Here is a 14633-nt window from a genome sequence, read left to right on the forward strand (position 1 = left end):
AAACAAAATATGAATAAAAAAATAAAATCACAGCGAGGCCCAAATGGAAGAGAGTATGTAGATTAAGATTCCACTCATGCATCACATTCAAATTAAGAAAGTAATGATGAGCGCAGGTTACCAGATAAATATGTTAAAATAACATCCGATAATCTACGCTCCCCAAGGTGGAAAATATCACATTCAGGGACGGCAGCAACGATTTCATTGAGAAGTCGAATAGCTCTTGGAATAGGAGCCATTCGAAAAAGAACTGTGCGAGCAGCAGGTACAACCATCAAATGATGATGTCTACCACGCGCATAATTAATAATCCACGTGATAATGCATATAGTCCATATACGCACATACACATAATTCATATTCAAATACATATTTATTTAAATATTCATTTTGAAATTTACGAACAATTGAAACGATACAGAACAGGCAAGTAAAAAGGATCGATTCATCAGAATAGAAGAGAATAATACAACTTAAAAAATTATGAAAGTTAGCCGTAAGTGGATGGCTTTTATCTAAAGCGCGCTCCAGAGGCCATAATCCCCGGGGTCGGGGTCGAGGATCCGTATCACGCACGTGGGCCTTCGCCTATCCAAACTTTCCCGCAGGAAAATCCCAAGACCCCCCAGTTTGCGCACTTTAACCGCCTCTCCGTGTTCCGATCAAAGGCTCGATACGAAATTTGAAAGGGAAACTTCGTTTTCCTATGCGCTACAACCGCACCGAGACACACCACTGACTGAATTTTCCTCGCGTATTATTTAATACACTCTCGAGATAATATATGTACATATGTGTGTGTGGGTGTGTGTTTTCGTTTTCCTACCAGATGTACCGTATTTTCCCTGGCAACGAGTATAATATACGCGCGGGGCGTTTATGGGGTCGTCGTTAAAAATACATGGAGTGAATATTGTTTCAATATCGATATGGCCGTTTTATCATCTTAATATTCAGTTTTGAAATTGCTCGAGTTCTATTATTTCTCTGGCGTTGTAAAAGTAAGGGTGGTGTACTGAAAATTCACCAGTCGTAAAAGATTCGTTTGATTGCTGTATTCAACAATATCAATTTAATAGAATACAAATGAGAAAACTGTGCCAAAAAATATAACCATTCTCTCACGACTGTGATCGCTTCTCAACGGGTTCATATTTCAGACGATTTTTTGTTTGGTATAAATATCATATCTACTTTCATATGTTGTTCCAAATCGGGCGAAGTTGATTAATCGTTCTTGCTGAAATATTAATAAAAAAAAATTATAACTAATTAGATTTCTACTAATAGATTCCCAATTTTCAAATCGCTACTTGTTATTTGTAGTTTTGTTTCTTTCTTTTTACAATATGCAGATAAAAAACTATATGTACTAAGACGAAAATGCGAATTTAATTTTGTATAATAATTAAGTTATTCGAAGAAATATTTATAGAAAATCGGAGCTTCCATTTTGTTTTAATTTTTCGATTAGAATCTTTTATAAGAGTAGATTAGATTGGAACATGTTCAAACAAATGAAATAAAATAAGTCGTTAATGCTGCTAACATCAATTGCAGGGATATTAATCATTAATCAGTGTCAAGAATCAAGGCAGTGAAAATAAAAATATATAATTTTTATCCAAATTCACAAAGCCCCTATTATAACTGTATGAATTTTCGTTAAAACCGCCATTTCCGTTTAATACAACTTATTTATAACTTTAGGTGAATATTACATAAATACGAATGAAGTTTTAATAATCCATTATAATTTTTTTGTGTAAGTTTAGCAGTGCATACAGTTCCTGTTTAGATAAAATTATAATAAGTGTTATTACAATTATGCTAATTTAAAAAAACAATTTTGATCTATTCATTAATCAACAAAACGGAATAAGACGAAAAAATAATGTTAAACCGAATTATTACGATGAGAACAAACACAAAAGGTTAAATTTTATCAGATAGATCTTCAAACAGGTACGTTGAAATGTAGAAATATAGTAACAGTCACAATGAAAAAAAAAACTAATACTAAATTACGAACGCGTGTATGTTCATATGTACGCAATTGAGGATTTAGATTTTTCGGAAAAAATTATATAATACAAGGATTTATTTATTTCATTGTTTCGTTCATTTGCATTAAGAACATCACTAGGATTGCACGTTTCGTTTAATACGGCCGTTTCGGGACTTAAATCAAAACTGCGGACTGACTGTAATTCAATTTATATTCAAAAGTTCTATTGTTATATGAGAGGTAATACAATTTGTATACGTGCTTCAAAGTCAAAAACTGAAATATCGTTTTTGGAAAGAAAACAATAAGAATTAAATATATAATACTAAGTACTTCCCGTACAATGAAAAAGCACTCGCTTCAAAGCTCCATGTTCCGTCAATAACTACACATTACGACCCAAACAAATATTATTCTATTTGTTTGATAAATTTCCTATTTTTTGCCCGGCTTGTTTTTATTATATCGACGAGTATTACGTGATCGTAAAAAATATACGCGCGATGATAACACTGCGCGGGCCCACGAGCCAGTATTGAAAATTGTTTACATAGCAACCCTCACCAAAGGCCCTGCGGGAGTGGGGTGTGGGTGACCCGTGAAGGGTGTGACCGACATATTGTGATTGTGGGATATATCGGACAAAGAACCCCCAACACCCCCGCGCTTTTGCCCGACGTTGCAGGGTTGATGGATGACGGAAAAACTGATTTACCAGCTTCGGCCGTGTCGCACCCCACCACCTCCCCACGAGGCTATTTCAAACGTGTGAGGCTAATTTACTTTATCGACTGGAACCATCGCTTCACAAACCTGCTGCGGATGGAATGGAATTTGGCGAGACGATGTAATCTCGCTCTCCCAGTCTCGAATTAAAAAAAAACCCATTTTCATCTTATGTACCTACGCACGTTTAAAATTGAGGAAATATAATATGCGAGGAAAGTGGCCGGATATTTTCTTCCTCATTTAGTTGACTTGAATAGTTGAATTTTGTATTTGGCCCCAATAGGGCGAAAATATTAGTAAGAAAGCTTGTTTTTTCCGCAACATCTGGTTTCGTTTCCGTTTCAGGTGAGTACGCGTTCTAGTTTTCGTAATAGCAAGGATTCCTAGAATGTAGAAATAAATTGATTTGTTGTATTTAATACATCCATGTACATATGTAAGGAGTTTATAAACTTTTATTATACTACTAGTGGTATTCCCCGGCTTCGCTCGGTATTTGTAATATAAACAGCTTAAACATGGCTTATCTAATAGTAAACATTCATTTGTTTTTTTTTTATATTTTGGTTGCTTTAATACAGAGCATATAGAAAAATTGCAATTGGTTCTATAGGTACATATAACTGAAAAACCATAAAGGATGAAAAAAAGAAACAAATAAAAATATATTTCTAAAATAAAAGCCTTTAAAAACAATCTTTTTTCGATATTCCTTTATAAGATTGTAAATAATAAGTTGTTATACAATCGTTAATGTCATGCTTAAAATGACGACAAACTCATTAAAAACGGTTAAAAAAAAAGATTGATGTTTTTTGTTGGAAACGCAAAATAGACTCAATAAACTCATTTTTATAAAACATTTATAACGGGAAAAAAATTTAGGTATTCAAATAAATAATTTGCATAGCAACTAATATGAGTGTTTATTGTGTATATACATACGTACAGGGCCACCGAGAGAGGGGGGGGGGGGAAACTCAGGATAAAGTTCCAGGGCCTGGACTACTTGAGGGGCCCCGTGTTGAGACGTTCGACTGATTGATATTGATATTTTATATTATTCTACATAAAAAATACATATATTAATTTAATGCTAAATGTTTATTTTTCGATCCGCGTTTATTTTTCGATCCATGTTTATTATTCGATTATTTCGAAAAATAGCATTTAACATATATGTAGGTATTTTTCTAATAGTTCTGATAGATTTTTCGCATATTAAAAATATGTATATCTAAGATTTTTTTTTGCTTTGTCATAGGGTATGGAATTATTTTTCCAGAGCCCGGGATTCCTCTCGGCGGCCCTGTGTATGTACATACATATACTCTCACATCAACCACTCAAAGCCACATCCAACTAAAATTTATCATCAACTAGATTAAAATACAAACAGACATGACGAAATTTCCATCGCTAACAGTCGTCAATTTAATATTATTAAACAGAGTCTAGTGATAGATTGTCAGGTATGAAACGGATTGATTGGAGGTATGCGGGTCCACGTGCCAGTATAAATCGGTCCTAACGACCAGGGGGATATTCCCAGTGTGAATTAAAACGACACCGACGTGGCGCACCCGAAGGGGGTGACTCGATATTGGGGGAGGCGAGCCTCGAATGAAAAGTGGGTTTTCTTTTCGTTTTCCGGCTAGGCTCACACGTTCGCCGTACTCACAAGTTACAAATCATCGTGATCACCGTTACAAAACACATGTTTTAGTCGGTCACTTAGTCACTGTTCGCACGGCCGATGATCGATCGGGGTGGAGTGCGTGCGTGAAGTCACCCATGGATGACCATCGGAGATGCTGCGCGGTTCGATGAACATTTAATATCTATTTAGGAACATCTCTGATGTTATCATTGTGGTGGATGTTTGTATATCACTGAGGCAACAAGTGTCAATATGTCGGAAGAAGGGATTATAATACAGGTTTTACCGGGTATTGGTTAAATCCTACCTTTGGTACAGCAAAATAGACTACCGGTAGTACCGAAATTTAATAATTTCAGTTTTATGTTCGATTGATTTTTTTGATTTTTCAATGCTTTTTATTATTACGAAATTGTGTTCACAATACATCTTATATCTATGTATTTTAATAGCTACTAATCTAATGATAATTTTCTATTTTACAATTTTAATTTAATTTGGTTAGTAATCATAGTATTATATTATTCTAATGTTAATGTACAGCATAATAGGAAAAACAGCTCAAAAACCTATTTACAATTATTTTATGTTCGATGAATTGTTTTGAATTTAGAAGAAAACGTTGTATCGGCTAGTTTGTATGGATAAGTCAATGAGACAGCACGCAACATCTTTTTATTTTAAACTGTTATTCAAAGGACCCACAACTCAGAGATAAAGTATGCCGAAAATATCGTACCTGACACTATTTCCGAATACATACATACATTGATTTATAACTGATTGTTACATAGAGAAGCCTCATCACCTTTAGATTTTTTAGGAAACCTATTGTTTTTACTTGAAAATTATTTGAATAAACACTCCACACACAAATCCTTCAAAGCAAGGCATACATACGCAAAAAAAAAAAAACATTTTTGACACTCGCTGAGCGGTTATCGCGCGAAGTCGAATTCGACATAAATTAATGAAAATAATTGATTAAAATAATTAACGTACAATTAATAAATGAATATTTTGTTAATTAATTTAGTTATATTGCACTAAATGATAAAATAAATAAATACTGGTAGTTTATATCGCTTTTTCGATAGTACATATATACATATATGTATATACATATGTAAATTGGCAAATTTTGGTATTTTTGAAATCCCTAGTCGGAAATTTATATCTAACGCATACATATACATAGATTGAAAAATACAATGTTGGAAGTGGAAGTATAAAATATATAACGCAATAATGGCGAAACAAACTCTCGAAGAAGCAAAAGGAAAGAAAATTCCGGCGAAGATTTTCTGCCGTGAAGACAATTTTCTTTATACTTTGCGTCGTAAACGATTTCAAGAAAAGCACCTTATTAAGCAAAAATTTTCAAAGTAGGCTATATTAAAAAAAAACCTATTCAATAAAATCGCATTTAAAAAATCTTTGTTGTATGATAATAGGTTTTAAACAAGTCTAAATACAAAAGAAATATGTTTTGAACTAATTAAAACAGAGGTAAACAAATGATGCCCAATATAGATAATGAAATAACAATTGTATGAATATGTTAAAAATATTTTTATCTCCTTACATTTAGAAAAAAATATATTAAGAATGTAAAAAAATATGTAGCTCAATGATTATTATTATAAATTTAATAAAACTAATATTATTATTAATAGTGCATATAAATGAAAATAATGCTTTCACAAACTAATGTGGCACACATTAATATTATGTACATATATTAAAATAAAAAAAAACCAGTTCTGCTTTTTTCTCATCAAACACTGCTATAGAAATTAACCAACGTTTTATTTTTCCTTTTGTGTTTTTCTTCCTTCGTTCTCTAAGGTCGGTAGCAATATATCTGCTTTTCCATTACCTGCGATTCTCGAACGGAGGCGCGCGCCCCACACCGGTTCTATCTAATTAAGCTCCGGTTAGCGCTACTATAAATATGCGAATTCGTTCCCAGGACGAAGGCAATGATACAGTCGAGAGGTTTCCGTTCTCGTTTCATTCAATTTCGTATACGTCTCGCCGTTAACTAATTAATTGCAGGGGTGGGCGGATTGACTCGTCGTGTTCGGTCCACGACCGATGGGTAGGGGAGATGTAGAGGTGGTGGAAAAAGCTCGCAAAAATGCCGGAGGGGTTCGCAATGAACGGTGTTTAACGACAGGGAGTGTCGGTTTCCAACAACGTAAAAGAAAAGTTTGCGCTTGGGTGTAATCCTAAACACAACATTGGAGAAGAGCAAGGGAGGTAATAAGAATTACTCCAAACGTAATATATGTAATATATGTTTGTTTAAATAAAAAGCTTGTAAAAAGTATTCAATTTTTTTGTATAAAAGTTTCGCATATAATATTTGATGTGGCGATTTTCCGAGGTTTTTTTGAAAGCGTATTGTGTGAAAAATACACCAGAAATAGGGGAAAATAGTGCAATAAGTACTAGTGGGAGTGTACGTACATACAATAGAATAAAGCGAAAGCGGGAGGGTGTGTAAGCCCCTAAGAAGTCCAAGAAAGCAGAATTTTCAATTTGCATAATCGCCTTAAGTAAATTAGACTCTCTTAGAAAGACGCCTGGAGCACTTTTATTTTGTTCACGGTCGCGACGAAAAAGGCTCAAATAGAAAAAAGGTGAAAATGTAGGAAAATATCGATTTATAAAATACGTGGGAAGACAGGTGAACGACAAAAATTATTTTCGCTTTTGTTCTAACGGAAAAGAAAATCTCTATAGACAGGTTCTACAGTAGATTGAGACTTCGATCTCATTCCGCTGTCACAACACGGCAAAGAAAACGTGATAATAATTGTGAAAAATCTATCTTGGCTGTTACGACAAAATAAAAAAAAGGAAAATTAACTTAAAATTTTTTAGAAAAACATAAATTGAGCAATCACGTAATCATTTATAATACTAATGTGATAGAATTCGTAATTGTCTAGTTACATGTAACTATGTATGTACATATGTAGATAGATACATATATTTACTGAAAATTTATTCGCGCAAGACAATCAAAGGAGCGACAACCCTTGAAGACAAATAAATGGCGCAAATAGATGGCGATTTAAAACGAGGTTCCCTTTTGTTTAATGAGGTTCAATGAATCGGCTCGGAAAAGATTCCCGTGAAAAGATGGGAGTATTAATGTCCTCGGGGTAGAAATTCAGACGTCGCCATTCAAAAGGAAAACATCCAGAAAACCTTCAAAAGCCGCCGACTTAATTACACCGGCCTTGAAAAATCACGCTTTCAACCGATTTATCAATCAAAACCTTTAATTTCATTAACTATTTAAATATAAATGTATCTATACATAGATATACATAAGTCTCCATACAAGTGTTAGATACATATTTATTCGAATAATGTGTATGTTCGTGACATCGTCGATTTGAGTACATCCCGACAAATGCCAATAATTTATGCGTACATAAACAGTGGGCGGTGAGCCCTTCCCGAATATTATTATGGCGGGCGGAGGAACGAGCTTTTGTTCCCGACAGCTTCCGGGCGGATCAATAAGCCCGTTCAAATAATACACACCGCACACGCCTCAAACGCAAACTTCAGAAAGATTCAGATATGAAAAAAGAAGAAGGGGTGGAAGCTGATAGATAAAGGGCCGAAGAAGTTCTTTCTCTCCTTGGCCGCACGAACACGCGGAAAAAGTCTTGCATAAATTAGACGGAGGATAGACGAACTGAAAGAAAAATAATACCGGTGAGCGAGTGTGCCAAATCTCAGACGAAAGCCGCTGCAAATCTCGGAGAAAAATGCCACTTTTACGAATGGTAAAGGAAGCAGAGAAGAGAGAAAAGAATTTAGCGAGTTTAAAAGTGAGAAAATAAGTAAGTATGTATGTGTGAACTGTACAAGTAAACACGAGTAACAATTTAAAAATGATAACAATAAAATACATGCGAAGTATTTGATCAAAGTTTATAGATATGTATCGATCATTTAATTTTCGCTACTTTGTGAATTCAAAAATAGCCTAATATATTGAGATAGTGATGTGCCGTGGAAATATCTTTTTTTTTGTCACAAAGCCTTACAAGGGGAATCAGTATGACGTCATCTAAATCATAGCACACCATTTTATTTTATTCTTTTATATAATGGCACACATACAGAATAAATATATGATAGAAATAGAGCAAAATTAACGGTGTTGAAAAAATTCCCAAAACACACAGACACACACACATTTTTTCGATTGTAAACGATTCTGAGTTCGAATCAGTCAAAATCTCGAGTTCGAATTTTCGTATGATCACAAAACTTCATCTATTGTTACTACGTACATAGATAAAGTAAAAATATAAATAGAAAAACATTTAATAACATAAATATAAAATAAAACAATGAATGACAATTACTCCACCACAATTAACTCTCTAGTTTTTTTCGATGAATTGGAAAGAGGATAATATACATATGTACATACATATGACGGAGCTGCTATAGCAGTTTCCGCAATGGAAGAGTTGAGTCTTGAGTGACGGGAATTGTCGCTAGAAACTTCAACTCAAGTTTTGTGTATAATCATTAGTGTAGTGTAGGTAATTATGGTATTTGGTATGATGTACAAAAGTATTTGGTATCAATATATTGTAAAAATATAAATAAATACATTTTAAATCAATGAATATTGAAACAATTCAAAAATAGTACTTTTTGAAAATATACTCGTGAGCGTTATTACAAGTCAGTCGCCATCTTTATATTCAATGTTAATATGATATTACGCACATGTATTTGCACTAAAATATAATGAAACATCATCATCTACAACCATTCGCCATCCAAGGCCCCTCCAACACACTTCCACTCGTCTCTGTTTTGCGCAACTCTCATCCATATCACTCCACACATTTTCCTAATTTCGTCTACCCATTTTCCCTGCGGTCTTCATTTTACCCTTTTCCCTCTCTCGGGTACCATTCTAGCATTTAGTTTGTCCACCTTTCGTCCATTCTTCTAGCCACGTAGCCCGCCCATACCCATTTCAATCACTTCACTCTATCCACTATATCCACAACTATATCCTGTCTTTCCTCGTTATGCCAAGCATACAACGTTCCATAATTCTTTGAGTGCATTGGACTTTGTGTAGCAACTTGGCGTTCAATGTCCAAGTTTAACAACCAAACATCATTACTGGCAAAACACATTTTCATGCAAAATACATTTTTCATTTCAAACAAAACACATTTTTCTTCACGCAAAGTGGTATTTTTGATTTAAAAACCGCATTCATTCGTCCAAATGCACTCCATCCTAATTTCATACGTCTCTTTATTTTTTCTTCTATCTTCCAACTACCGATTATGTAAATTATTTGACCTAAATATAAATACTATTTATACCATTTTATCATGTAATAAAATGCTATCAGGCATGCAGTAAATTTATTGCAATATAATAAATAACATAATCTAAATAGCTAAAACCAAATCTGAAAAGATTCCACATAACCAACTCATCTTCAAAAATGCAAATGAGAAAGGACTATAAATTACAAAACACACATTACTACACAGAGTATACATAAACGTTTTTCTCGACAAAAACATCAGTCAAAAACCAAATGCACAAAACCTTCTAGAATAATATTCAACGACATGACAGTAGAAAAACACATTCCAAAATTGCACAAGGAAAAACTGTATGCAAATTTGTACAATTTCATACAAAATCCCCTTATATTAATCGTTCGATAGCGACCGTCAGGGGTTCTCAACTACAGGTCGCGACGCCATTCAACGACACTATGCCATTCAACCCACAGGCAAATACACCAACAAAACGATTTTCGTACGAAGCGTACATACATTGGATACGTTTATTTACCGAGAGGGAAACTCTACATGTCGTTATTTGACCGAAACGCAAACAAAACGATTCCACAATAATATAAAATGAACGCTTGGATTTCGCCTAAAGATCCATTATATTATACCACGGAAATAAGCGACCAATGCAAATAAATATGTATAATATATCCACGCATAATACGCATTTGTACATAGCATTGTTCTTTTATCACAAATATATGTACCAGTTCAGTTTCAAAACACGGCGTTCATTGTTTGTATTTAAGTTTTCGAACGATGTGCATTTGATTATATGCCACTTCGGTATTTCCCGGTTTACCGGTAGTTTATTTCTGTAAATTATACAGTCTAAAACGCGATCGCGCCCGGTTAATTACACGCTGGATTAAATCCGATACTGCAATTGTTAAACCCATTCAATCAACTGCGGTGATTAGCGTCGAATCGGATAAGTGCGCGTTTAAAACAATTCACTTGAAAAGCGTACATTTAAGTTGAGTTGACATATAGGACTAATTAAAATATTTGCCTCATGTATAATGAACGATTGATTAAACAAGTCTAGCATACATTAAATGTAAGAAATTATAATCAGATTACTAGTTCACGCGCATGCGCAGAAGGCTTTGCGCCTGTCGCAGATATAATACCTGCAAATAGCCAATGATTCGCAGATATAGTACCTGCAAATAGCCAATAATTCGCAGATATAGTACCTGCAAATAGCCATAACCATTAAAATAACATACGATAAAAACTTCATACATGTGCGTCCCGATTTATATCCATATTTTGAGCGGATGGAAATGAAAATGTTGACACATGTTGTTAATAAGATAAAAATATTACCAATATCTGCAAATATAAGATGAAAAATCGCATCGAACATACCTGAAACAAATAAAAAAAAAATCATTAAATAAATTGGAAACGCGTTACGATAGGCATAAATTTGAGAGAAGTGTGGGAGAGGTCCAGGTGTTTCCAGGCATACTTAGTAAAGTTGCACCACAATTTTGGGGCCCCTCCCCGTGTTCGCGTGCATTTGCCACATTAAAATTAGAGCCGATGGGGGCCCGACCCGAAATGCCGACCGTAGAAACAGGACCGAATGGAAATTTGCAGGATTAGGACGGTGTGAAAGGATTAAAATGAGACAGTCGCAGTACGCCGCATCGACAAAAAAAAAACCCACACATACACATACATACATTGTACATATACTACATCCAAATAAAAATAGTAATAATCCCATATACGTGTGTATGTATGTATGAGGAAACACTACAAAAAAGTTAATGCGATATGAGCAAGTATGTAACTACATACTTAACTAAAATTATCAGTACGTATGTACGTAATTTGAATTGGAAATTGTGTTACGCTTACAAGCTTTAAACATTTAAACAATGGCAAATTTAATCATATGAGACGACCGTCCTTTTGTGCTTATGAGTTCATTACTGATCTTAATCTGAATATTTTTTGTAATTAAATGAGTTTGGGAGATTTTTTTTGCATGTTTACATATATACCAGGTCTGCCCAACCAGTCAATCGGGATCTTTCGTTCGATCCTGGCGTGATTTTAAGATGACATTTGCTTTACTTATTTTGAAGAATGTTACCTTAAAATATCAAAAACACAATCGAAATATTCGTTGTGCTGATGTATTAGATATATGTATGTAGTAGAATAGATATACGTATGTATGTACATAATTAGAAAATTGGGTAGAAAAATACCCAATCCTAGCCCTGAAAAATGCTGCACAAAAATTGGTGTCTTGATTTGGCTGTATTTGATCGAATCCGCATTTTCGGATGTGAACATTATATAAAAGCATTTAAAATCAGATATACGAAATTATTTCAGGTGATAAACATCTTGACCAATCTTTACGATTACCTTTTTCATTGTATGTATAATCTCGACTTGTATAGTATTGCTAAATCTGGATAAGGCCAAAAATCTCAAATATGTTATGTAATGTTTAACTTAATATGTTCGTATTTATGTTTTCTATAATATGAACATATATTAAATCATATTTTTTTACTGAAATGTTTATGAAGCGGTCTATATTTGTAACCGCCATATACAAAAAGGTTTTTATTTCCAACGCTGCATATTGTAATAATCGCGATGAATTTTTATTGAAATTAGAAGAATTCAACTACAGGTTGGGCTACCCTGTTGTCCATAAAAAAAAGTATAAAGAAACTCTAAAAAGTAACTCTACATAAATCATAATTATGTCAACGAATGCATACACCAGTTTTTGACGATAAAAAAATATGTGCACGCACATACATTTATTTTATATGTATAAGTATGGATGCATTTTGTCCGCTATGCAAATCTACAGTTTTTAATTCAAAACAATTTTCATGTGTCTGAATAGCGCCAGCTTAAAAAAAGGACTGACATATGCTATCTAACCTTAATATATACGTATTTGATGTGATTTCAATTCCAAGTGAAGCTAGGTGTCTTCGCTAATACATAATTAATAAAATCAACCATATCGTATTAATTAATGAAATATCCTGTTTGACTACTACTGATTGTATAATTATTAAATAAAGATAATCAAACACATGTAGAATTAAATTGAAATTGCACTTAAGTTAGATGCGACTTCAAGAACCTGTTCAATTTAAATAAAATATCCATTTCAATACGTATGTATGTATGTATACATATGTGTAATACATTGCACACGAATTCGATAAAAATATCACAAGCGCACTCAAAAACTTTTTAATACGAAGAATTATTTATTTTTTATTAAACTATATGTAATGTAATTACATGTAATGTAAGTTCCAATGTCGTAAATTTAAAACACGTAAAATACCCAAAGTATAGTATTAAAGGCAACATACACGTTCCGCACACGGCCGCGAAAGGGTTGAAGAGTCAAGAATTGCATCCAAACTGCAATAACAATCACAACCGCAATAAACTGTCTGGGCGGCTGCGGCGGTCCCGGATTTGGCGCCCCTGGCATTTTCACGTGTCTCCCAACGATAGAAACGTGTTACAATATACGAAAGGTAGGGTGTTTCAGACGAGTGTTGTTAAAAAGTCAGTTTATATAAACGATTCAGGTAAAAAAGTGATTAAAAACGAGTACATATAAAATTCGTACGTACACGTGTTAAACGCGCCGTTATGTTTTTTCGCATTATATCGAGCATAAAAATTGTGGCGTTGTATAATTTTCACGCACGCCGAGCGAAAAGCAACGCGCAAAGGGAAAATCGTAACTGACGTAATCCGGAAAAGTCACAAAAAACGGCACACACAAACAAAAATGAAACTCGTTTTCAATTAACATTTATTCGTTTGTAACGGGAATTCTTAATCTTGCAGTCAAAGGATGGCAAGTAGGATTTGTTCAACGTGACCAAATAAAGCTTATTTTTGCTACTTGCTAGTAAGGGTTGCCAGATATGAAAAAAAATTCATGATAATAACTAGAACATTTTTAGGATGTATGCATATATATAAGTAATCTAATGTAATTTTTATGATTCCATTGGAGATAAAAATATGTCAAAATTAGTGGTTCAAATTTCGTATATATTATATGAACGTGTCAATATTAAAAAAATAATTCATAAGCTTTTCATAAAATTCAGTTTATAAGGAGTTAAGTTAAAGAGCGTTCAAAATATTTTATGAGCATTTTCTCGCGAGCATGTTAATGAATCACTGACTTTACGATTCAAATTCGACAGCGTGCCATTTGTTTGTCAATTTGTTTGCCATTTGTTTGCTAACGGGACACAATAGACTTGCCAAGGTAGACCTTTAAGTTTCTAGACAATAGACACATTAATGAATCGGAAAAGCTGCGCTATGCAACTAGTCCTTAAGGTACACACGGTCGATCAGATTATTCTGGAGTGCGCAGTGGTTCCGTGTGGACCTCTGCGATCGTTGAATAAATGACCTTTCATTTGGATCCTAAGCCAACCCTTACGTAACAATATGTTCCTTTTTTTAGTGCTATGAAATTCTAAATAAATAATATTTCCACTCTCGCATTTGACTATATTGAAGAGGAGTACTATTATGAACAAATTCATGATTGCTTTTTTATTAATAAAACTTTGTGTACGGCATATTTAAATTATATCTCAATTTATTTGAAAGAACTTCGTGATAAATGATGTTTGTAATCATCCGTGAATCTTTCATAAATTTAATAAAAAATTTAAGAACCACTCATGTACATACATACATATGTATGTATGTACATGTAATATCGTTACAAACACAATTTTCATCACCGGAGGAAAATTCTGACTTAATTTTATTACCATAATTGTTTGCGACTATTCCCTACCGTGAATTACATTAGACAGCA

At 33.7% G+C, this 14633-nt stretch overlaps 1 protein-coding gene across 1 annotated transcript in view; it reads right to left on the bottom strand.

The window, feature by feature from the left end:
* Positions 1 to 8458: 8458 nt before the first annotated feature.
* LOC143914858 (uncharacterized) overlaps positions 8459 to 14633 on the bottom strand; it is a 97005-nt gene continuing 90830 nt past the window's right edge. The window contains exon 2 of the mRNA XM_077435235.1: positions 8459 to 11146. Coding sequence (XP_077291361.1) covers positions 10860 to 11146 — 287 coding nt within the window. The 3' untranslated portion in view covers positions 8459 to 10859. The remainder of the gene's footprint in view (positions 11147 to 14633) is intronic.

This window comes from Arctopsyche grandis, chromosome 7 (genome assembly GCF_051622035.1).
Source record: "Arctopsyche grandis isolate Sample6627 chromosome 7, ASM5162203v2, whole genome shotgun sequence".
NCBI classification, from domain to species: Eukaryota; Metazoa; Arthropoda; class Insecta; order Trichoptera; family Hydropsychidae; genus Arctopsyche; species Arctopsyche grandis.